At 43.5% G+C, this 26,087-nt stretch overlaps 1 protein-coding gene across 1 annotated transcript in view; it reads right to left on the bottom strand.

The window, feature by feature from the left end:
• LOC120065512 (E3 ubiquitin-protein ligase RNF123) overlaps positions 1-26,087 on the bottom strand; it is a 283,067-nt gene that overhangs the window by 128,810 nt on the left and 128,170 nt on the right. Inside the window, exons 33-34 of the mRNA XM_039016569.1 lie at positions 19,456-19,531; positions 16,273-16,357 (exon numbers count right to left, since the gene is read on the bottom strand). Coding sequence (XP_038872497.1) covers positions 16,273-16,357; positions 19,456-19,531 — 161 coding nt within the window. The remainder of the gene's footprint in view (positions 1-16,272; positions 16,358-19,455; positions 19,532-26,087) is intronic.

Here is a 26,087-nt window from a genome sequence, read left to right as displayed (position 1 = left end):
ATCACAAGGTGTCCTCTTCTCACCCCAGTCAGGAATCACAAGGTGTCCTCTTCTCATCCCAGTCAGGAATCACAAGGTGTCCTCTTCTCATCCCAGTCAGGAATCACAAGGTGTCCTCTTCTCATCCCAGTCAGGAATCACAAGGTGTCCTCTTCTCACCCCAGTCAGGAATCACAAGGTGTCCTCTTCTCATCCCAGTCAGGAATCACAAGATCTCCTATTCACTATATGGTGCACTTCTGTTCTGGTCAAAAGTAGTACACTACATACAAAATAGGGTTCCAATTCAGATGCAGTCAAGATGTCATGTGACAGACAGTGATAACTTACCGATTTTCAAAGACATGAGAGTGTCCAGGAAGGAGTGCAAAATGTTGAGTGAATTTTATAGAGAACACTAAATAGGCTATTTAATACTTAACACAGAATACTTAATACGTTGAATGGACAGTGAGTGTGAGTGAGTAGTGGTTTATTTTTAATCTCAAAGAGCATAAACTAACTCTAGGGTCAAGTGAACTGTAGTGACACCAATGAAAGGTGTTTCCTGGTGTGTTTGATGTTGAAAGCAGAGTATTGAAGATGGTAAGGCAGAAGGTGGGCCAGCAACCAATGGGTAGTCCAAGTAAACAACCTTTGCTGACAGTAGGTAAACGTTTTTTCGGTCAGATTAGTCTAGGAGACAAAGGGACAATAAGAGACGAAAGGAGAAAATAGGAGACAAAGGGACAATAAGAGACGAAAGGAGAGAATAGGAGACTATAGGAGACAAAGGGACAATAAGAGACGAAAGGAGAAAATAGGAGACAAAGGGACAATAAGAGAGGAAAGGAGAGAATAGGAGACTATAGGAGACAAAGGGACAATAAGAGAGAATAGGAGACTATAGGAGACAAAGGGACAATAAGAGAGGAAAGGAGAGAATAGGAGACTATAGGAGACAAAGGGACAATAAGAGAGGAAAGGAGAGAATAGGAGACTATAGGAGACAAAGGGACAATAAGAGAGGAAAGGAGAGAATAGGAGACTATAGGAGACAAAGGGACAATAAGAGAGGAAAGGAGAGAATAGGAGACAAAGGGACAATAAGAGAGGAAAGGAGAGAATAGGAGACTATAGGAGACAAAGGGACAATAAGAGAGGAAAGGAGAGAATAGGAGACTATAGGAGACAAAGGGACAATAAGAGAGGAAAGGAGAGAATAGGAGACTATAGGAGACAAAGGGACAATAAGATAGGAAAGGAGAGAATAGGAGACTATAGGAGACAAAGGGACAATAAGAGAGGAAAGGAGAGAATAGGAGACTATAGGAGACAAAGGGACAATAAGAGAGGAAAGGAGAGAATAGGAGACTATAGGAGACAAAGGGACAATAAGAGAGGAAAGGAGAGAATAGGAGACTATAGGAGACAAAGGGACAATGAGAGGAAAGGAGAGAATAGGAGACTATAGGAGACAAAGGGACAATAAGAGAGGAAAGGAGAGAATAGGAGACAAAGGGACAACAGGAAGAGGTGCTCATTTAGACCACCCAGCCATCCACAGAGGGGAAATTCTATTCTAAGTATATTAGCATATTACAGTATCCTTACATTTGCCAGGGCATCAACCAGCTTTGTCCATCCGTTAAACCAGGGCTCTCCAACACTGTTCCTGGAGAGAGACCCTCCTGTATGTTTTAACTCCAACCCTGTTCCTGAGGAATTACCCTCCTGTAGGTTTTAACTCCAACCCTGTTCCTGGAGAGAGACCCTCCTGTAGGTTTTAACTCCAACCCTGTTCCTGGATAGTCACCCTCCTGTAGGTTTAAACTCCAACCCTGTTCCTGGAGAGATACCCTCCTGTAGGTTTTAACTCCAACCAAATACCACTGTCTCCATCAAATCAAAGTTTCTGTCAAGTGGGGAGGGAGGTGAGAAGGGAAAACAAAGTGCGCAGAATACAACAGGTCTAAGGACACCTTAGAGTGAAATGCTTACTCCCAGGCCCTAAACAACAGTGCCGTTTAAGTTTTTTTTAAAAGGTATTAGGTGAACAATAGATAAGGAAAGAAATAAAAACAACAGTAAAAAGACAGCGGAAAAAAACAGCAGAGAGGCTATATACAGTAGAGAGGCTATATACAGTAGAGAGGCTATATACAGTAGAGAGGCTATATACAGTAGAGAGGCTATATACAGTAGAGAGGCTATACACAGTAGAGAGGCTATACACAGTAGAGAGGCTATACACAGTAGAGAGGCTATACACAGTAAAGAGGCTATATACAATAGAGAGGCTATATACAGTAGAGAGGCTATATACAGTAGTGAGGCTATATACAGTAGAGAGGCTATATACAGTAGAGAGGCTATATACAGTAGAGAGGCTATATACAGTAGAGAGGCTATATACAGTAAAGAGGCTATATACAGTAGAGAGTCTATATACAGTAGAGAGGCTATACACAGTAGAGAGGCTATACACAGTAGAGAGGCTATACACAGTAGAGAGGCTATACACAGTAAAGAGGCTATACACAGTAAAGAGGCTATATACAGTAAAGAGGCTATACACAGTAGCGAGGCTACATACATACGGTTAGTCGGGCAAATTGAGGTAGTATGTACATGTAGATATGGTTAAAGTGACTATGCATATATGATAAACAGAGAGTAGCAGTAGCGTAAAAGAGGGCTTGGCGGGTGGTGGGTGACGGGACACAATGCAGATAGTCCGGGAAGCCAATGTGCGGGGGCACCGGTTAGCCGGGCTAATTGAGGTAGTATGTACATGAATGTATAGTTAGTGACTATATGATAACCAGAGAGTAGCAGCAGCGTAAAAGAGGGGTTGGGGGAGGGGACAATGAAAATAGTCCGGGTAGCCATTTGATTACCTGTTCAGGAGTCTAATGGCTTGGGGGTAAAAAACCTTTTGGTCCTTCCTATACATGCGCACTGGCAGTAGAGAGAACAGTCTATGACTGGAGTGGCTGGGGTCAATGACAATTTTTAGGGCCTTCCTCTGACACCGCCTGGTGTAGAGGTCCTGGATGGCAGGCAACTTAGCCCCAGTGACGTACTGGGCCGTACGCACTACCCGCCTTGCGGTCAGAGGCCGAGCAATTGCCGTACCAGGAAGTGACGTAACCAGTCAGGATGCTCTCGATGGTGCAGCTGTAAAAACTTTTGAGGATCTCAGGACCTATGCCAAATAATTTCAGTATCCTGAGGGGGAATAGGTTTTGTCGTGCCCTCTTCACGACCGTCTTGGTGTGTTTGGACCATTCTAGTTTGTTGGTGATGTGGACACCAAGGACCTTGAAGCTCTCAACCTGCTCCACTACAGCCCCGTCGATGAGAATGGAGGCGTGCTCGGTCCTCCTTTTCCTGTAGTCCACAATCATCTCCTTAGTCTTGGTTAGGTTGAGGGATAGGTTGTTATTCTGGCACCACCTGTCCAGGTCTCTGACCTCCTCCCTATAGGCTGTCTCGTCGTTGTAGGTGATCAGGCCAACCACTGTTGTGTCATCAGCAAACTTAATGATGGTGTTGGAGTCATGCCTGGCCATGCAGTCATGAGTGAACAGGGAGCACAGGAGGGGACTGAGCACGCACCCGAGGGGCTCCAGTGTTGAGGATCAGCGTGGCAGATGTTGCTACCTACCCTTACCACCTGGGTGCGGCCAGTCAGGAAGTCCAGGATCCAGTTGCAGAGGGAGGTGTTTAGTCCCAGGATCCTTAGCTTAGTGATGAGTTTTGAGGGCACTATTGTGTTGAGCGCTGAGCTGTAGTCAATGAATAGCATTCTCACATAGGTGTTCCTTTTGTCCAGGTGGGAACGGGCAGTGTGGAGTGCAATAGAGATTGCACCATCTGTGGATCTGTTTGGGGGGTATGCAAATTAGAGTGGGTCTAGGGTTTCTGGGATAATGGTGTTGATGTGAGCCTTGACCAGCCTTTCAAAGCGCTTCATGGCTACGGACGTGAGTGCTACGGGTCTGTAGTCATTCAGGCAGGTTGCCTTCGTGTTCTTGGGCACAGGGACTATGGTGGTCTGCTTGAAACATGTTGGTATTACAGACTCAATCAGGGACATGTTAAAAATGTCAGTGAAGACACCTGCCAGTTGGTCAGCACATGCCCGGAGCACACGTCCTGGTAATCCGTCTGGCCCTGCAGCCTTGTGTATGCTGACCTGTTTAAAGGTCTTACTCACGTCGGCTACAGAGAGCGAGATCACACAGTCGTCCGGAACAGCTGATGCTCTCATGCATGACTCAGTGTTGCTTGCCTCGAAGCGAGCGTATAAGTTTTTTAGCTCGTCTGGTAGGCTAGTGTCACTGGGCAGTTCACAGCTGTGTGTCCCTTTGTAGTCTGTAATAGTTCGCAAGCCCTGTCACATCCGACAAGCATCAGAGCCGGTGTAGTACGATTCAATCTTAGCCCTGTATTGGCGCTTTTCCTGTTTGATGGTTCGTTGAAGGGCATAGCGGAATTGCTTATAAGATTCCGTGTTAGAGTCCTGCTCCTTGAAAGAGGCAGCTCTACCCTTTAGCTCAGTGCGAATATTGCCTGTAATCCATGGCTTATGGTTGGGGTATGAACTAGAGGTCGATCAATTAAATCGTCATGGCTGATTAATTAGGGCCGATTTCAAGTTTTCATAACAATAGTTAATATGCATTTTTTGGACGCCGATTATGGCCGATTACATTGTAATCCAGGAGGAGACTGCGTGGCAGGCTGACCACCTGTTATGCGAGTGCAGCAAGGAGCCAAGGTAAGTTGCATGTTAATTTATCGTCAAATCACAGCCTACTTCGCCAAACGGGTGATGATTTGACAAAAGCGCATTCGCAAAAAAAGCACAATAGTTGCATCAATGTACCTAACCATGAACATCAATGCCTTTCCTAAAATCAATACAAAAGTATATATTTTTAAACCTACATATTTAGTTAAAATAAATTGATGTTAGCAGGCAATATTAACTGGGGAAATTGTGTCACTTCTTTTGCGTTCAGCGCAAGCAGAGTCAGGGTATAATGCAGCAGTTTGGGCCGCCTGGCTCGTTGCGAACTGTGTGAAGACCATTTCCTCCTAATAAAGACCGTAATTAATTTGTCCGAATTTTACATAATTATGACATAACATTGAAGGTTCTGCAATGTAACAGGAATATTTAGACTTATGGATGCCACCCGTTAGATAAAATACGGAACGGTTCCGTATTTCACTGAAAGAATAAATGTTTTGTTTTCGAAATGATAGTTTCCGGATTCGACCATATTAATGACCAAAGGCTCGTATTTCTGTGTGTTATTATGTTATAATTAAGTCTATGATTTGATAGAGCAGTCTGACTGAGCGATGGTAGGCACCAGCAGGCTCGTAAGCATTCATTCAAACAGCACTTTCCTGCGTTTTGCCAGCAGCTCTTCGCTGTGCTTCGAGCATTGAGCCGTTTATGAAATACAAATCGTATAGAGAGAAATAGTCCTATAATTCCTATAATAACTACAACCTAAAACTTCTTCCCTGGGAATATTGAAGACTCATGTTAAAAGGAACCACCAGCTTTCATATGTTCTCATGTTCTGAGCAAGGAACTTAAACGTTAGCTTTCTTACATGGCACATATTGCACTTTTACTTTCTTCTCCAACACTTTGTTTTTGCATTATTTAAACCAAATTGAACATGTTTCATTATTTATTTGAGGCTAAATTGATTTTATTGATGTATTATATTAAGTTAAAATAAGTGTTCATTCAGTATTGTTGTAATTGTCATTATTACAAATAAATAAAAAACAAATCGGCCGATTAATCGGTATCGGCTTTTTTGGTCCTCCAATAATTGGTATCGGCGTTGAAAAATCATAATCGGTCGACCTCTACACAGAAGCATAATTATTTGCAAGGAATCGGACATAACCCGGGAAATATGAACAAAGAAAATGATACATTGAATTAAAATCAACCGAACTTGCACCTCATTATTCTTGCGAACAATCATGTGCACAATAAACATTGCGCCGAATCAGAGGGTAAGAAATGGTAGGCTAAATGAAAATGGATCATATCAAACATGAAACCGAAATGTTGCAATAAACGGTACGGGATGGAATGATCAAATTCTAGCAATTATTGGACTAGATGGAATATAGATTTACCATGTGACTCGTTTCAGTAAACTAGCCGTATGTCCCGCGTCACTACTTTCACAGGAGAGACATTTGAACGTAATCTTTTATATTTATCAAAGTGCGTTTTTTTTGGCAGAAATGCCTTCTGAAACGTGAACTTTCATGTGCCTTAATGTCAAACTTGTATGTCATCTGTAAATACGAATACAATTGTTAAATTACAAGTTTAGTTGGTTTAGCCACAGAAAAAGTGGGCAACCTTCCCGCTAGCCATGATTGGCTAAGATAATGAGTGGGCTGGACATGCCGAGAGATGAGTATGGATTGGTCTGCGATATAGCGCACTTCTGTCTATTTGAGCTGGTCAATATGTGTAGGTAATCCTTTCTAATGCTTTTTAGCTAGCCATGTGTCTTAACAAAAGACTCCACTATGCAAGTAAACATTTCACTGCGACAACTGTTGATAGATGTAGCTGGTAAATTCGCTCTGGCTATATACTCCGATTTCAGAGCACTCTCGTCTTAGTGTGCCAGAGCGCAGAATAACTGATGAATTTACAAACGCTCAACAACCGTTGAATATGGCCGGTGTCAGTAAACATTTGGAAAAAATAGTAAATTGTTGCCAACACAATTTCAAATGTTGCTACATAAGTCCGAATCAAGGCGGTCGGTCAAATACAGTTGAAATCGGAAGTTTACATACGAGTCATTAAAACTTGTTTTTCAACCACTCCACAAATTACTTGTTAACAAACTATAGTTTTGGGAAGTCAGTTAGGACATTCAATTTGTGCATGAGACAAGTAATTTTTTCAACAATTGTTTACAGACAGATTATTTCACTGTATCACAATTCCAGTGGGTCAGAAGTTTACATACATTAAGTTGACTGTGCCTTTAAAAATTCTTGGAAAATTCCCGAAAATGATGTCATAGCTTTAGAAACTTCTGATAGGATAATTGACATCATTTGAGTCAATTGGAAGTGTACCTGTGGATGTATTTCAAGGCCTACCTTCAAACTCAGTGCGTCTTTGCTTGACATCATGGGAAAATAAAAAGAAATCAGTCAAGACCTGAGAAAAAAACTCTGTTATTTCCAAATGCCTGAAGGTACCACATTCATCTGTACAAAGTATAAACACCATGGGACCACGCAGCCGTCATACCGCTCAGGAAGGAGACTCATTCTCTCTCCTAGAGAGGAATGTACTTTGGTGCGAAAAGCGCAAATCAATCCCAGAACAACAGCAAAGGACCTTGTGAAGATGCTGGAGGAAACAGGTGCAAAAGTATCTATATCCACAGTAAAACAAGTCCTATATCTACATAACCTGAAAGACCGCTCAGCAAGGAAGAAGCCACTGCTCCAAAACCGCCATAAGAAAGCCAGACTACGGTTTGCAACTGCACATGGGGACAAAGATCGTACTTTTTGGAGAAATGTCCTCTGGTCTGATGAAACAAAAATAGAACTGTTTGGCCATTGCTATGTTTGGAGGAAAAAGTGGGATGCTTGCAAGCTGAAGAACACCATCCCAACCGTGAAGCACGGGGGTGGCAGCATCATGTTGTGGGGGTGCTTTGCTGCAGGAGGGACTGGTGCACTTCACAAAATAGATGACATCATGAGGAAAGTAAATTATGTGGATATATTGAAGCAACATCTCAAGACATCAGTCAGGAAGTTAAAGCTTGGTCGCAAATGCGTCTTCCAAATGGACAATGACCCCAAGCATACTTCCAAATTTGTGGCAAAATGGCTTAATGACAACAAAGTCAAGGTATTGGAGTGGCCATCACAAAGCCCTGACCTCAATCCTATAGAAAATGTGTGGGCAGAACTGAAAAAGTGTGTGCGAGCAAGGAGGCCTACAAACCTGACTCAGTTACACCAGCTCTGTCAGGAGGAATGTGCCAAAATTCACCCAACTTATTGTGGGAAGCTTGTGGAAGGCTACCCGAAACGTTTGACCCAAGTTAAACAATTTAAAGGTAATCCTAACTAATACTAATTGAGTGTATGTAAACTTCTGACCCACTGGGAATGTGATGAAAGAAATAAAAGCTGAAATAAATCACTCTACTATTATTCTGACATTTCACATTCTTAAAATAAAGTGGTGATCCTAACTGACCTAAGACAGGGAATTTTTACTAGGATTAAATGTCAGGAATTGTGAAAAACTGAGTTTAAATGTATTTGGCTAAAGTGTATGTAAACTTCCGACTTCAACTGTACGTCTGAATGACTTGGGACTTAGTAACACTGTTGTGATGTCATGGTGTATAGGGGTGGTCACTGATTGGCTGTTCCTCTGTCTGCAGGTCTCCAGTCATCCAATAAGAGCTCTAGTTTCCCAGTGAGGATGAACAGTTCAGCCCCCACAGTGAACCAGAACCAATCAACACAGCCATTTGAACTTGTGAAAGCGATCAAAGCATTCTCCACTGGTTGGCGTTTGGAGAGTCACAGTAATAATTCATTTTAATAACAAATTACAACTGTTAGCTTCATAGGTAAATTATCAATTTTAAGCTTTTTTGACATACCAAAAGACCAATAGGCCAATGCTAGTAATTGTTGCTTCATTCTCCATTGCTGACAGACTTGCAAAAATAAACAGTTCATATCCTTGATCAATTAATCCAATTAGTGATTTTTTTTTACAAAAAAACTGGCCAGATCATTTCAAGTCAAAGTTAAGTCCCCGAGTCTTGATGCTCAAAGTCAAGCAATTTTATTTTCTATCAAGTCGTGTCTCAAGTCAAAGTCATGTGACTCGAGTCCACAACTCTGGTCACAAAACACAACACTACTGATGCAACACCTCTCTGTTCTTTCTCAACTATTCCAATTAATGGAACACCATTTAAACCCAATCACTGGAACCCCGTTTTACAAAGTAGCAATTGACCGAGGATATTACATTAGTTAATGGAGTTAAAAAGCCAGTAGCTTAAAACTCAAGTAATAAGGAGAATAAATGTAATCTATTTAGATATGTTTAATGACCCAGTGATGCAGAATTACTGCTTTAGTCCCTGCTCACAATAACTAACCTCTGGCATTTTGTCCCTCCCAGTGAAAGAAAAGCCTGCTACTTGCTACAGATTATTTCTTAGCATTGCTGAGCCGTGTAAAATTACATGTGAATTCACAATGAAGCTGCACTGCAGCCAGCAACGGTTTGGGTCTTACGGTGCATCCCTTTCAGACTGCTAGGCATCGCACCTGAACTACTGACCTGTTCTACCACTACTGACCTGTACTACTGACCTGTACTACCACTACTGACCTGTACTACCACTACTGACCTGTCCTACTGACCTGTACTACCACTACTGACCTGTCCTACTGACCTGTACTACCACTACTGACCTGTACTACTGACCTGTACTACCACTACTGACCTGTACTACTGACCTGTACTACCCACTACTGACCTGTCCTACTGACCTGTACTACCACTACTGACCTGTACTACTGACCTGTACTACCACTACTGACCTGTCGTACTGACCTGTACTACCACTACTGACCTGTACTACTGACCTGTACTACCCACTACTGACCTGTACTACTTACCTGTACTACTGACCTGTACTACTGACCCGCACTACCACTACTGACCGGTAGTACTGACCTGTACTACCACTACTGACCTGTACTACTGACCTGTACTACCACTACTGACCTGTACTACTGACCTGTACTACTGACCTGTACTACCCACTACTGACCGGTACTACTGACCTGTACTACCACTACTGACCTGTACTACTGACCTGTACTACCACTACTGACCTGTACTACTGACCTGTACTACCACTACTGACCTGTACTACTGACCTGTACTACCCACTACTGACCGGTACTACTGACCTGTACTACCACTACTGACCTGTACTACCACTACTGACCTGTACTACTGACCTGTACCACCACTACTGACCTGTCCTACCACTACTGACCTGTCCTACTGACCTGTACTACCACTACTGACCTGTACTACTGACCTGTACTACCACTACTGACCTGTACTACTGACCTGTACTACCACTACTGACCTGTACTACCACTACTGACCTGTACTACTGACCTGTACTACTGACCTGTACTACCACTACTGACCTGTACTACTGACCTGTACTACTGACCTGTACTACTGACCTGTACTACCCACTACTGACCGGTACTACTGACCTGTACTACCACTACTGACCTGTACTACTGACCTGTACCACCACTACTGACCTGTACTACCACTACTGACCTGTCCTACTGACCTGTACTACCACTACTGACCTGTACTACTGACCTGTACTACCACTACTGACCTGTACTACTGACCTGTACTACCACTACTGACCTGTACTACCACTACTGACCTGTACTACCACTACTGACCTGTACTACTGACCTGTACTACTGACCTGTACTACCACTACTGACCTGTACTACTGACCTGTACTACCACTACTGACCTGTACTACTGACCTGTACTACCACTACTGACCTGTACTACTGACCTGTACTACCACTACTGACCGGTACTACTGACCTGTACCACCACTACTGACCTGTACTACCACTACTGACCTGTACTACTGACCTGTACTACCACTACTGACCTGTACTACTGACCTGTACTACCACTACTGACCTGTACTACCACTACTGACCTGTACCTGTACTACCACTACTGACCTGTACTACCACTACTGACCGGTACTACTGACCTGTACTACCACTACTGACCTGTACTACCACTACTGACCGGTACTACTGACCTGTACTACCACTACTGACCTGTACTACTGACCTGTACTACCACTACTGACCTGTACTACCACTACTGACCTGTACTACCACTACTGACCGGTACTACTGACCTGTACCACCACTACTGACCTGTACTACCACTACTGACCTGTACTACCACTACTGACCTGTACTACCACAACTGACCGGTACTACTGACCTGTACTACCACTACTGACCGGTACTACTGACCTGTACTACCACTACTGACCAGTCCTACTGACCTGTACTACCACTACTGACCTGTACTACCACTACTGACCGGTACTACTGACCTGTACTACCACTACTGACCGGTACTACTGACCTGTACTACCACTACTGACCTGTACTACTGACCTGTACTACCACTACTGACCGGTACTACTGACCTGTACTACCACTACTGACCTGTACTACTGACCTGTACCACCACTACTGACCTGTACTACCACTACTGACCGGTACTACTGACCTGTACTACCCACTACTGTACCTAAATTCCACCTCACAAAGTGCATTTCCTTCTCATTTCACTTCTCAAAGTGTTACCAGACAGGACTTTGTTGCAGTCTCTTTTTTAATGTGTTAACAACAATGACGTAGTGGTAGAAAGTCTCCTCCAAAATAATTTATTCCTCAACTCGTTGCACGTACACTCCCATTTCCACCCGTGGCTGAATGTAGTTGCCTAACCCTTTTTGCAAAAATTGACTCCCTGTTTACTTTCTGCATCTACGTATCGTTTAGATTTTTCTGAATGTTAAGGATCACAATTCTACCCACCTGTGGAACCCAGGCCACCTGGTCGTGCTGCCCCCTGTGGAACCCAGGCCACCTGGTCGTGCTGCCCCCTGTGGAACCCAGGCCACCTGGTCGTGCTGCCCCCTGTGGAACCCAGGCCACCTGGTCGTGCTGCCCCCTGTGGAACCCAGGCCACCTGGTCGTGCTGCCCCCTGTGGAACCCAGGCCACCTGGTCGTGCTGCCCCCTGTGGAACCCAGGCCACCTGGTCGTGCTGCCCCCTGTGGAACCCAGGCCACCTGGTCGTGCTGCCCCCTGTGGAACCCAGGCCACCTGGTCGTGCTGCCCCTTGTGGAACCCAGGCCACCTGGTCGTGCTGCCCCCTGTGGAACCCAGGCCACCTGGTCGTGCTGCTCGACTATGAAAAGCCAACTGACATTTACTGAGGTGTTGACCTGTTACACCCTCTACAACAGGGGTCTCCCAACCCTGTTTCCTGGAGAGCTACTGTCTTGTAGGTTTTCACTCCAACCCTAATCTAGCGCACCTGAATCTAATAATTAGCTGGTTGATAAGATGAATCAGCTAAGTTACAACTGGGGTTGGAGCGAAAACCTACAGGAGGGTAGCTCTCCAGGAACAGGGTTGGAGTTAAAACCTACAGGAGGGTATCTCTCCAGGAACAGGGTTGGAGTTAAAACCTACAGGAGGGTAGCTCTCCAGGAACAGGGTTGGAGTTAAAACCTACAGGAGGGTATCTCTCCAGGAACAGGGTTGGAGTGTAAACCTACAGGAGGGTAGCTCTCCAGGAACAAGGTTGGAGTTAAAACCTACAGGATGGTATCTCTCCAGGAACAGGGTTGGAGTTAAACCCTACAGGAGGGTATCTCTCCAGGAACAGGGTTGGAGTTAAACCCTACAGGAGGGTATCTCTCCAGGAACAGGGTTGGAGTTAAAACCTACTGGACGGTAATTCTCCAGGAACAGGGTTGGAGTTAAAACCTACAGGAGGGTATCTCTCCAGGAACAGGGTTGGAGTTAAAACCTACAGGAAGGTAGCTCTCCAGGAACAGGGTTGGAGTTAAAACCTACAGGAGGGTATCTCTCCAGGAACAGGGTTGGAGTTAAAACCTACAGGAAGGTAGCTCTCCAGGAACAGGGTTGGAGTTAAAACCTACAGGAGGGTATCTCTCCAGGAACAGGGTTGGAGTTAAAACCTACAGGAGGGTACCTCTCCAGGAACAGGGTTGGAGTTAAAACCTACAGGAGGGTACCTCTCCAGGAACAGGGTTGGAGTTAAAACCTACAGGAAGGTATCTCTCCAGGAACAGGGTTGGAGTTAAAACCTACAGGAGGGTCTCTCTCCAGGAACAGGGTTGGAGTTAAAACCTACAGGAGGGTCTCTCTCCAGGAACAGGGTTGGAGTTAAAACCTACAGGAAGGTATCTCTCCAGGAACAGGGTTGGAGTTAAAACCTACAGGAGGGTATCTCTCCAGGAACAGGGTTGGAGTTAAAACCTACAGGAGGGTATCTCTCCAGGAACAGGGTTGGAGAGTCCTGCTCTACAAACACTGTTATTATTATTTGACCCTGCTGGTCATCTATGAACATCTTGAACAACAATCTGGTCTTATTTACCATGTACTCTAATAATCAACACCCGGCACAGCCAGACGAGGACTGACCACCCCTCAGAGCCTGGTTTCTTCCTAGGTTCCCGCCTGTCTAGGGAGTTTTCCCTAGCCACCGTGCTTCTGCATTGCTTGCTTGTTTTTTTAGTTTTAGGCTGGGTTTCTTTATAAGCACTTTGTGACATCTGCTGATGTAAAAAGGGCTTTATAAAAATTAATTTCATTTAATTGAAGTGCTGAAGTGGGTGTTCGTGCGCTAAGTGCTTACTCGTCTGCTTTGTGCCCTCACTGAGACAGAGAAGTAACAGATGTACAATATCACTCCACACACTAATCCTGCTCTGTGATCTGAAGACAGCCGTGAACCTGTGGACCTGACAGCAACATAGCACTACTATAACACTAAGTGAAGTATGAATATGTAGATAATATTAGAGCATGGGATAAAGAGGTGACTAAACGGGGTGTTAAGAAAGAACATCTGTCAACCGACAGGATAAAAAAAATAAATCAGTCGGGTCGGGTTCATGTAGGGTTACGAGACGGAAAACAGTTTTTCTCAAACGAAAAAAAAAATAGCGACGTATTTGTGTGCTTTAGTATTTGATAGTATTACGTGAAAATGTAAAAAGGTCTCAAAATGGACCCAGGAGGTTGAAAAAAGCCCCTCTCCTGCCTTTGTCGATTAGAGTACCTGATGGAAATATCAAATATTATCCACCGAATAGATAAGCTATATATAAAACATATATCGTTAATAATCATTTTAATATTATCCTATTTCTCAGCGTGTCTGAGCAGTCAGCAGGTGTTAAATGCAACCAGAGGCCTCCAGCAGCAATACACTAGTCATATATCGTCTGATACTTGGCTTCTGGTCCGGCAAGAAGCTGTAATATCTCAGTAATTGAATTTTCTTGACAGAGCCTCATAACACCCCAGGTTTTGGCTGTGATGGGTGCTATTGTGAGCCTTTTACAGACAGGGGGAGAGAGGAAGGGAGGGAAAGAAAGAGCGAGAGAGAGGAGAGAAGAGAGGAGAAAATGCGAGAGAGGAGGGAGTGGGAGAGGGGAGTGAGAAAAAGATAAAAGGAAAGAAAATCATATCATCTAGCCTCGTGTTGTTTGCCTACCGGTCGGGGTGACTGTCAGATGTTTTACCTATCGCTCTACTCATGCAATGATAAGAGACAATGACATCTGTAGGAAAGCGTCAGAGCTCCAGCTACATCACATCTACAAGATGGGAACACACGTACTGCAACTGGAGCGACTGAATGTTCAACTTATCGAGATGATGATCTCATAGGAGTAAAAAAAGGGTGATGGTGAGAGAGAGAGCGCAAGACACGAGACACAAAGAGACAAGCTCGCCATTTTGTTAAAGGTCTGAAGATCCTGTGTCATCAGGATTAAAATCTACCATAGTAGGTTACAGCAAATAACGAAGAGGCAAAGTCTACTCCATGTAAGACAATTGAAATCCACTCAAGTTCAAAATGTAATTGTAGAGTACATTTTTCACAGCTTTTAAATGTTATGTCATGTTGAAATTGCTAGTGGGGGGCTACAGATGGGTTCACAAGTGTTAGCTCGATAACTAGTTGGGGGCTACAGATGGTTTAGCTAATGTTAGCTAGCTAGATAGTTGGGAGCTACAGATGGGCTAGCTAACATTAGCTAGCTAAGTAGTTTGGGGCTACAGATGGGTTAGCTAATGTTAGCTAGCTAAGAACTGTTTTTGCATACATGCACATGTTGCACAGTGCCTGTGGGAGAAGATTGGATAAGTTAAAATACCGTGAGATAATTGTCGCTATGGAGCTAGCTGGCTACTTGTAAGTTTAGAAAAACATACATACAAATACATGGCTATGGTTAGCACACAGGTCAGCTGCAACCAATGTTGCTAGCCATGTAGCTAGCTATGTAGCTAGCAAACTAACATTTCCTCCATGAACGACGCAAACTAGCTAGCTATATACCAGCCTAGATAACAAGAGAGTAGTGGAGTTCTGCATATGATTTCCTATGAGTTCCAGAGTCCAGCTTTCCAACGCTCACAAAGTGGACCTACCAGAACGGCTTTTTAAATTTACTTTTTCTTTTTACAAACATTTTGATTTGGTTTATACAGTAGCTAATAAAAGCGTAATGAAAAGGAATAACGTCTAGACCACAGCTGAACAAGAAGAGAACATCCCCGGCAAAATCGATCAATCACTCAGCCGGAAGCTAGAAGGCACAGGTACTAGCTGTCCTACGCTCCGTCCCAAACGCAACCCTACTCCCTACATAGTGAGAGAGCCCCTACACACTACTTCGGCTCTGGTCAAAGGTAGAAAATAGGGTGCCATCTGAGACACAGTTCTATTACAGTCCAGCCCTGAACAGAGAACTGACTTGGTGTTTCAATTCACTGGGATAGAAAATAATGAGGACAGGATAGGACTGCTCTCTCTCGTTACACACTGTGATCTGGTTAGAGGTGGGCATGGTAGGCAGGGAGATTACAGCCTGTTCGCCTCCCGGTCCAGTCCTGACCAACCCACCACCATACAATTACCGGGAGAACCAGCAGGATACAGACTATTAACAGCAGAGTACAAATGACAGGGTTTTACACATGTCCAACTATTGCAAAGGACCTGTACAAATGTTTTGTTATAATGTTTGAGCCACTCAGATAGTATAAGAACAAGGCATATTGGCAATTTACATAATTGAAGGAAATTACATTTGAAATTCACATTTTTCGCTCAGCCCCATGACAAAATGTGTGAATGGCAACGACCTAGATTTAAAACTGTAAAATGTTCTCTCTGACTCATGGCAAAATGTTGAGAACTGCAGAAAAGAGGGCCTCCAAAACCATGCTATTGGCCACGTCCACTACCCCCCCCACCCCAGGGCAAATATTGCTTGTTTTTTGGGACTGAAAGAGCTCATTCACTTACCCTTGTCTCTCACAGTCCACCAGGATTCTCACCAGAATCCCTGTTACAGCCACTAGGATGGGATAGTGGTCGACGCTCTCTAGGCCTGGACACCAGGAACACAGAGAAAGACACTGTTCAGGTCGTCAGGTACAAAGAATAAGGTTGCTGTTAAGCACTTTGTCCAATTTGCAAAAGCACTATATAAATTTGAAATATTACATTTTCTTTATTTGATTTTAAAAAATTATATACTTCCCCAGAGTCAGATTAATTTGTGGATACAATGTGTATGTCTCTGCGTCTAGTATGAACGAAGATAAAAAGGTAGTTTTGCGAGCCAAAGCTAACTAGCATGCTAGCTGTTCTCATAGACTTCCAGTCATTGTACTTAGTTAGCAATTGTACTTAGTTAGCAATTGTACTTAGTTAGCAATTGTACTTAGTTAGCAATTGTACTTAGTTAGCAATTGTACTTAGTTAGCAATTGTACTTAGTTAGCAATTGTACTTAGTTAGCAATTGCGCTGACGCTAGTTAGCAACTTCCTTGAAACTGCACGCAGAGACAAATGGTTTCCAGAAGTTTATCTGACTCTGGGAAAGTAGATAACGGGCTTCATTGGAGACAGAATTTACACAAAGAGAGGGGCCATGAGACTTTACTGAAAGCCTTTAAGTGATTTGCTTGGGGGGGGAAAAAAAAATCTGTCAGATGGCGAAGGGTTTGATATTCCAGATCAGTGTGATTCTCCCCATAAAAACAAACAAATAAAACAGATTATTGGAGTCAGGGGTAGAGCGGGTGATTCAGGATAACATTTGGAACTGAGAGCAAAGTGTATCTGCCAAACAAGCAATTGTCCCCAGCCCCTCGAGGACCTTAGTGCCCATCAGTAAAGTGCTAGACACACACACACACACACACAGACAAAATTCCTAGAAAAAGACCCTACGCATCAGTCAACACAGTGGCTGTGAATAATGCATCACACAGCTCCACGTTGTCATTTCTGATGAATGGTTCTGCTGGGTTGAAGCCAACCTTCACTTCCTGCAGCTAAAGTGAATGATCAGATTTTTCACACGTCAGAGTGTAAGTAGTAAACCGTAGCCCAGGGAAAACACCCACTAACAGAAGTGTGTGATATTAATATAGCTCGGGCCAGGAGAACAATCGAGGGCGTGCTACCTTGACAAAGATATTTTCTTTCCTTCATCTCAGAATTTTTCAGACTGGGTGTGATGTGTTATGATTAACGGATAATTGACCAGTGGGTACAGTATGTCTGTCTGCATTATATTGACCAGTGGGTACAGTATCTGTCTGTATTATATTGACCAGTGGTACAGTATGTCTGTCTGCATTATATTGACCAGTGGGTACAGTATCTCTGTCTGCATTATATTGACCAGTGGGTACAGTATCTCTGTCTGCATCAGATTGACCAGTGGGTACAGTATGTATGTCTGCATTATATTGACCAGTGGGTACAGTATGTCTGTCTGCATTATATTGACCAGTGGGTACAGTATGTCTGTCTGCATTATATTGACCAGTGGGTACAGTATCTCTACCTGCATTATATTGACCAGTGGGTACAGTATCTCTGTCTGCATTATATTGACCAGTGGGTACAGTATGTCTGTCTGCATTATATTGACCAGTGGGTACAGTATGTCTGTCTGCATTATATTGACCAGTGGGTACAGTATCTCTGTCTGCATTATATTGACCAGTGGGTACAGTATCTCTGTCTGCATTATATTGACCAGTGGGTACAGTATCTCTGTCTGCATTATATTGACCAGTGGTACAGTATGTCTGTCTGCATTATATTGACCAGTGGGTACAGTATCTCTGTCTGCATTATATTGACCAGTGGGTACAGTATGTCTGTCTCCATTATATTGACCAGTGGGTACAGTATGTCTGTCTGCATTATATTGACCAGTGGGTACAGTATGTCTGTCTGCATTATATTGACCAGTGGGTACAGTATCTCTGTCTGCATTATATTGACCAGTGGGTACAGTATCTCTGTCTGCATTATATTGACCAGTGGTACAGTATGTCTGTCTGCATTATATTGACCAGTGGGTACAGTATGTATGTCTGCATCAGATTGACCAGTGGGTACAGTATGTATGTCTGCATTATATTGACCAGTGGGTACAGTATCTCTGTCTGCATTATATTGACCAGTGGGTACAGTATGTCTGTCTGCATTATATTGACCAGTGGGTACAGTATGTCTGTCTGCATTATATTGACCAGTGGGTACAGTATCTCTGTCTGCATTATATTGACCAGTGGGTACAGTATCTCTGTCTGCATTATATTGACCAGTGGGTACAGTATGTCTGTCTGCATTATATTGACCAGTGGGTACAGTATGTCTGTCTGCATTATATTGACCAGTGGGTACAGTATCTCTGTCTGCATTATATTGACCAGTGGGTACAGTATCTCTGTCTGCATTATATTGACCAGTGGGTACAGTATCTCTGTCTGCATTATATTGACCAGTGGGTACAGTATCTCTGTCTGCATTATATTGACCAGTGGGTACAGTATCTCTGTCTGCATTATATTGACCAGTGGGTACAGTATCTCTGTCTGCATTATATTGACCAGTGGGTACAGTATCTCTGTCTGCATTATATTGACCAGTGGGTACAGTATGTCTGTCTGCATTATATTGACCAGTGGGTACAGTATGTCTGTCTGCATTATATTGACCAGTGGGTACAGTATCTCTGTCTGCATTATATTGACCAGTGGGTACAGTATCTCTGTCTGCATTATATTGACCAGTGGGTACAGTATGTCTGTCTGCATTATATTGACCAGTGGGTACAGTATCTCTGTCTGCATTATATTGACCAGTGGGTACAGTATGTATGTCTGCATTATATTGACCAGTGGGTACAGTATCTCTGTCTGCATTATATTGACCAGTGGGTACAGTATCTCTGTCTGCATTATATTGACCAGTGGTACAGCATGTCTGTCTACATCAGTAGTGGTAAAACACTGCAGGGGTAGTAGCAGTTACAGATTTTAGAATGTCAATAGCAGACTTGGTGAAAGAGTGGTGTAATCTCTGTACTTATACTATTAACTTGTTTAATACTGCAATACTACTAGAAGTATACAATAATATTGGGAGTACGAGAAGTTACTGGAGGAGAGTGAGCACTACCTGGGAGACGGAGGTTGACCACACGGTCGAAGAGGTTCCTCTCTGCGGTCACTCTGTTTAACACCTGGTTCAGAAGCTGGAGAGAGAGAGAGACAGAGAGAGAGACAGAAGGGAAGGAAGGAATGAGGGAGAGAGAGACAGGAAGGAATGAGGGAGAGAGAGACAGGAAGGAATGAGGGAGAGAGAGACAGGAAGGAATGAGGGAGAGAGAGACAGGAAGGAATGAGGGAGAGAGAGACAGGAAGGAATGAGGGAGAGAGAGACAGGAAGGAATGAGGGAGAGAGAGACAGGAAGGAATGAGGGAGAGAGAGACAGAAAGGAATGAGGGAGAGAGAGACAGGAAGGAATGAGGGAGAGAGAGACAGGAAGGAATGAGGGAGAGAGAGACAGGAAGGGATGAGGGAGAGAGAGACAGGAAGGAATGAGGGAGAGAGAGACAGGAAGGAATGAGGGAGAGAGAGACAGGAAGGAATGAGGGAGAGAGAGACAGGAAGGAATGAGGGAGAGAGAGACAGGAAGGAATGAGGGAGAGAGAGACAGGAAGGAATGAGGGAGAGAGACAGGAAGGAATGAGGGAGAGAGACAGGAAGGAATGAGGGAGAGAGAGACAGGAAGGAATGAGAGAGAGAGACAGGAAGGAATGAGGGAGAGAGAGACAGGAAGGAATGAGGGAGAGAGAGACAGGAAGGAATGAGGGAGAGAGAGAGGAAGGAAAGCGAGACAGAGAAAAGGGAGGGAGTTACAAACTATTCAATAATTCTTATTTCAATTAAAAGAAACAGACCAGAATGTAAAAGCACATCGTGTGCGTATTGTCTAGATCCATTTATCATTGTTTCCATTTTGCTCTGGTCGAGAATATGTCCATCCTGCACCTGATGGATCGTTCATTCAGACGGAATAAGAGAGTGTTAAATTATCAGGACTGGGCTGGCACACTAAGTGGGTGAGGGAGGGAGGATGGAGAAACAAGGGAGGGAGAACCATAATCTGTCACTATCAACCAATCCACATGTAATACCAGGGGTGGTAAATAGACTAGGACCTGGTAATACCAGGGTTGGTAAATAGACTAGGACCTGGTAATACCAGGGTTGGTAAATAGACTAGGACCTGGTAATACCAGGGTTGGTAAATAGACTAGGACCTGGTAATACCAGGGTTGGTAAATAGACTAGGACCTGGTAATACCAGGGTTGGTAAATAGACTAGGACCTGGTAATACCGGGGTTGGTAAATAGACTAGGACCTGGTAATACCGGGGTTGGTAAATAGACTAGGACCTGGTAATACCGGGGTTGGTAAATAGACTAGGACCTGGTAATACCAGGGTTGGTAAATAGACTAGGACCTGGTAATACCAGGGTTGGTAAATAGACTAGGACCTGGTAATACCAGGGTTGGTAAATAGACTAGGACCTGGTAATACCAGGGTTGGTAAATAGACTAGGACCTGGTAATACCAGGGTTGGTAAATACATTAGGACCTGGTAATACCAGGGTTGGTAAATACATTAGGACCTGGTAATACCAGGGTTGGTAAATACATTAGGACCTGGTAACAACAATTGTAAGGCACACCCTGTCATTTACTACCAGTGATTTTCAAATGCGTTTCTTTCTATGTTATGACCTGGCTCAAAAGCTATACTGAATGAAGTGTAATGTCAGAGCAGTGTAGTTACACAGGATATACTTTATCATGTACCTAGCCAGGGGCAAGCAAGTATAACCTTTATAATCACTATGTAGTTACAACGTAACCTTCGCAGACAACAGGTTAAACCAGGAGACATTTTTCAGTTTTACTTTTCTTTAATGGCTTTGAGAACTATATTCCACATTTCAGACTCAACGCAATAACTAAAATACAGGCTGGTAAAACCTAGCTAGCTTTTTTTTGTTAGCATTTCCCCATCATTCACTAATGTAGATAGATAGGCGCTGGTAACGTAAAGTCAAAACTTTTTCCAACTCTGTTAATAATTGTTATTAAAATTGTCATAAAACATTACGTTTATATTGTTATTTCACTATTTTGAGATGTTTCACTTTTGCACATCTTATCAGAAACAGGTTCGTTTTCACAGTTTTCAACTTCCTTACAACAGGTCAAACTGATGTCATTTGGAAATCATGCACAAAAATATATATTTCATTTCACCACTATTAGCTAATGTACATTGATGGGGAAAAGCTATTTGAATGGCGTGAAAATGAATCTGTGTCATAATGGGGGGGGGGGAATCTGTAGAACTACAATTTGATTTTGAATTTTAGGAATTAACAAAAAAGATCCAAAAAATAAAACATTGAATTTGGCCTTTACTACTATAGCCCAGACAAAGGCATTAACATATTCATAAATTCATATATTTAGAAAAAATATATATATAATAAAATAAATGTATAAACACTCAGCAAAAAAAGATACACTCTCACTGTCAACTGCGTTTATTTTCAGCAAACTTAACATGTGTAAGTATTTGTATGAACATAACAAGATTCAACAACTGAGACATAAACTGAACAAGTTCCACAGACATGTGACTAACAGAAATGGAAAAATGTGTCACTGAACAAAGGGGGAGGGTCAAAATCAAAAGTAACAGTCAGTATCTGGTGTGGCCACCAGCTGCATTAAGTACTGCAGTGCATCTCCTCCTCATGGACTGCACCAGATTTGCCCCTTCCACCAAGGCACCTGCAAGTTCCTGGTCATTTCTGGGGGGAATGGCCCTAGCCCTCACCCTCCAATCCAACAGGTCCCAGATGTGCTCAATGGGATTGAGATCTGGGCTCTTCGCTGGCCATGGCAGAACACTGACATTCATGTCTTGCAGGAAATCATCCACAGAACGAGCAGTAAGGCTGGTGGCATTGTCATGCTGGAAGGTCATGTCAGGATGTGCCTGCAGGAAGGGTACCACATGAGGGAGGAGGATGTCTTCCCTGTAACGCACAGCGTTGAGAATGCCTGCAATGACAACAAGCTCAGTCCGATGATGCTGTGACACACCGCCCCAGACCATGATGGACCCTCCACCTCCAAATCGATCCCGCTCCAGAGTACAGGCCTCGGTGTAACGCTCATTCCTTCGACGATAAACACAAATCCGACCATCACCCCTGGGGAGACAAAACCGCGACTCATCAGTGAAGAGCACTTTTTGCCATTCCTGTCTGGTTCAGCGACAGTGGGTTTCTGCCCATAGGCGACGTTGTTGCCGGTGATGTCTGGTGAGGACCTGCCTTACAACAGGCATACAAGCCCTCAGTCCAGCCTCTCTCAGCCAATTGCGGACAGTCTGACCACTGATGGAGGAATTGTGCGTTCCTGGTGTAACTCGGGCAGTTGTTGTTTCCATCCTGTACCTGTCCCGCAGGTGTTGTTACACATGGTCTGCCACTGCGAGGACGATCAGCTGTTCGTCCTGTCTCCCTGTAGCACTGTCTTAGGCGTCTCACAGTATGGACATTGCAATTTATTGCCCTGGCCACATCTGCAGTCCTCATGTCTCCTTGCAGCATGCCTAAGGCACGTTCAAGCAGATGAGCAGGGACCTTGGGAATCTTTCTTTTGGTGTTTTTCAGAGTCAGTAGAAAGGACTCTTTAGTGTCCTAGGTTTTCATAACTGTGACCTTAATTGCCTACCGTCTATAAGCTGTTAGTGTCTTAACGACCGTTCCACAGGTGCATGTTCATTAATCGTTTATGGATCATTGAACAAACATGGGAAACAGTGTTTAAACCCTTTACAATGAAGATCTGTGAAGTTATTTGGATTTTTACAAATTATCTTTGAAAGACAGGGTTCTGAAAAAGGGATGTTTCACACACACCCGGTCAAAAGTTTTAGAGTACCTACTCATTCAAGGGTTTTTCTTTATTTTTTACTATTTTCTACATTGTAGAATAATAGTGAAGACATCAAAACTATGAAATAACACATTTGGAATCATGTAGTAACTAAAAAAAAGTGTTAAACAAATCAAAATATATTTTATATTTGAGATTCTTCAAATAGCCATCATTTGCCTTGACAGCTTTGCATTCTCACAACCAGCCATAAGGTAGTCACCTGTAATGCATTTCAATTAACAGGTGTGCCTTGTTACAAGTTAATTCGTGGAATTTATTTCCTTCTAAATGCGTTTGAGCCAATCAGTTGTGTTGTGACAAGGTAGGGCTAGTATACAAAATATAGCCCTATTTGGTAAAGGACCAAGTCCATATTATGGCAAGAACAGCTCAAATAAGCAAAGCAAAATGACAGTCCATCATTACTTTAAGACATAAAGGTCAGTCAATCCGGAAAATTTCAAGAACTTTAAAAGTTTCAAGTGCAGCTGCAAAAACCATCAAGCTCTATGACGAAACTGGCTCTTATGTGGATCGCTACAGGACTGGAAGACCCAGAGTTACCTCTGATGCAGGATAAGTTCATTAGAGTTACCAGCCTCAGAAATTGCAGCCCAAATAAATGCTGTGTGAATCAGGCCTTCATGGTCAAATTGCTGCAAAGAAACCACTACTGAAGGACACCAATAAGAAGAAGAGACTTGCTTGGGCCAAGAAACACAAGCAATGGACATTAGACCGGTGGAAATGTGTCCTTTGGTCTGATGAGTCTAAATGTGAGATTTTTGGTTCCAACCACTGTCATCGTGAGACGCAGAGTAGGTGAACGGATGATCTCCGCATGTGTGGTTCCCACCGTGAAGCATGGAGGAGGAGATGTTATGGTGTGGGGGTGCTTTTCTGGTGACACTGTCAGTGATTTATTTAGAATTCAAGGCACAATTAACCAGCATGGCTACCACAGCATTCTGCAGCGATATGCCTTCCCATCTAGTGGGACTACCATTAGTTTTCAACAGGACAATGACACAACACACCTCCAGGCTCTGTAAGGGCTATTAGACCAAGAAGGAGAGTGATGGAGTGCTGCATCAGATGACCCGGCCTCCACAATCACCCAACCACAACACAATTGAGATGGTTTGGGATGAGTCGGACCGCAGTGCGAAGGAAAACCAGCCAACAAGTGCTCAGAATATGTGGGAATTCCTTCAAGACTGTTGGAAAAGCATTCCAGGTGAAGCTGGTTGAGAGAATGCCAAGAGTGTGCAAAGCTGTCAGAGGAAAAGGGTGGCTATTTGAAAAATCTAAAATACATTTTGATTTGTTGAACACTTTTAGGGTTTCTATATTATTCCTTAAGTGTTATATCATTAGTTTTGATGTCTTCACTATTATTTCAACAATGTAGAAAATAGTAAAAATAAAGAAAAAACCCTTTGAATGAGTAGATGTTCTAAAACTTGAGACCAGTAGGCACAAAACTACCTTTATACATTGTATAGTGCATTCAGAGCCCTAGACCTTTTCCACATTTTGTTACGTTAGAGCCTTACTGTAAAATTGATGAGGAAAAACATTACATCTAATCGATCTACACACAATACCACATAATGACAAATGGAAAACAGCTTTTTAGAAATGTTCACAAATGTATAGAAAAAAAACAGTATTACCTTATTTACATAAGTATTCAGACCCTTTGGTATGAGACTTGAAATTGAACTCAGGTGGCTCCTGTTTCCATTGATCATCCTTGAGATGTTTCTACAACTTGATCGGAGTCCACCTGTGGTAAATTCAATTGATTGGATATGATTTGGTAAAGGCACACACCTGTCTATATCGGGTCCCGCAGTTGACAGTGCACGTCAGAGCAAAAACCAAGCCAAGAGGTCGAAGGAATTGTCCGTAGAGCTCCGAGACAGGATTGTGTCTAGGCACAGATCTGGGGAAGGGTACCAAAACATTTCTGCAGCATTGAAGTTCCAAGAACACAGAGGCCATCATTCTTAAATGGAAGAAGTTTGGAACCGAGACTCTTCTAGAGCTGACCGCCCGGTCAATCTGAGCAATAGGGGGAGAAGGGCCTTGGTCAGTGAGGTGACCAAGAACCTGATGGTCACTGACAGAGCTCCAGAGTTCCTCTGTGGAGATGGGAGAACAAGACTCTCTGGTCTGATGAAACAAAAATTAGGCCTGAATGCCAAGCGTCACGTCTGGAGGAAACCTGGCACCATCCCTACGGTGAAGCATGGTGGTGACAGCATCATGTTGTGGGGATGTTTTTCAGCGGCAGGGACTGGGAGTCAAGATCGAGGGAAATATGAACAGAGAAAAGTACAGAGATCATTGATGAAGTCCTGAGCACTCTGGAGCAGGTTCTCAGACTGGAGCAAAGGTTCACCTTCCAACAGGACAATGATCCTTAGCACACAGCCAGGACAACGCAGGAGTGGCTTCGGGACAAGTTTTTGAATGTCCTTGAGTGGTGCAGCCAGAAACCAGACTTGACCTGGATCGAACATCTCTGGAGAGACCTGAAGATAGCTGTGCAGCAACGCTCCCCATCCAACCTGACAGAGCTTGAGAGGATCTGCAGAATGGGAGAAACTCCCCAAATACAGGTGTGCCATACCCAAGAAGCCTTGAGGCTGTAATCAACAAAGTACTGAGTAAAAAGTCTGAATACTTATGTATATGTGATATGGGGTATTGTGTGTAGATTGATGAGGGAAAAAAACAATTTAAATACATTTTTAGAATAAG

The sequence above is a fragment of the Salvelinus namaycush genome, chromosome 20 (assembly GCF_016432855.1).
Source record: "Salvelinus namaycush isolate Seneca chromosome 20, SaNama_1.0, whole genome shotgun sequence".
Taxonomy (NCBI): Eukaryota; Metazoa; Chordata; class Actinopteri; order Salmoniformes; family Salmonidae; genus Salvelinus; species Salvelinus namaycush.
The sequence above is the reverse complement of the archived record's forward strand: the minus strand, read 5'-3'. Positions and strand labels throughout refer to the sequence as shown.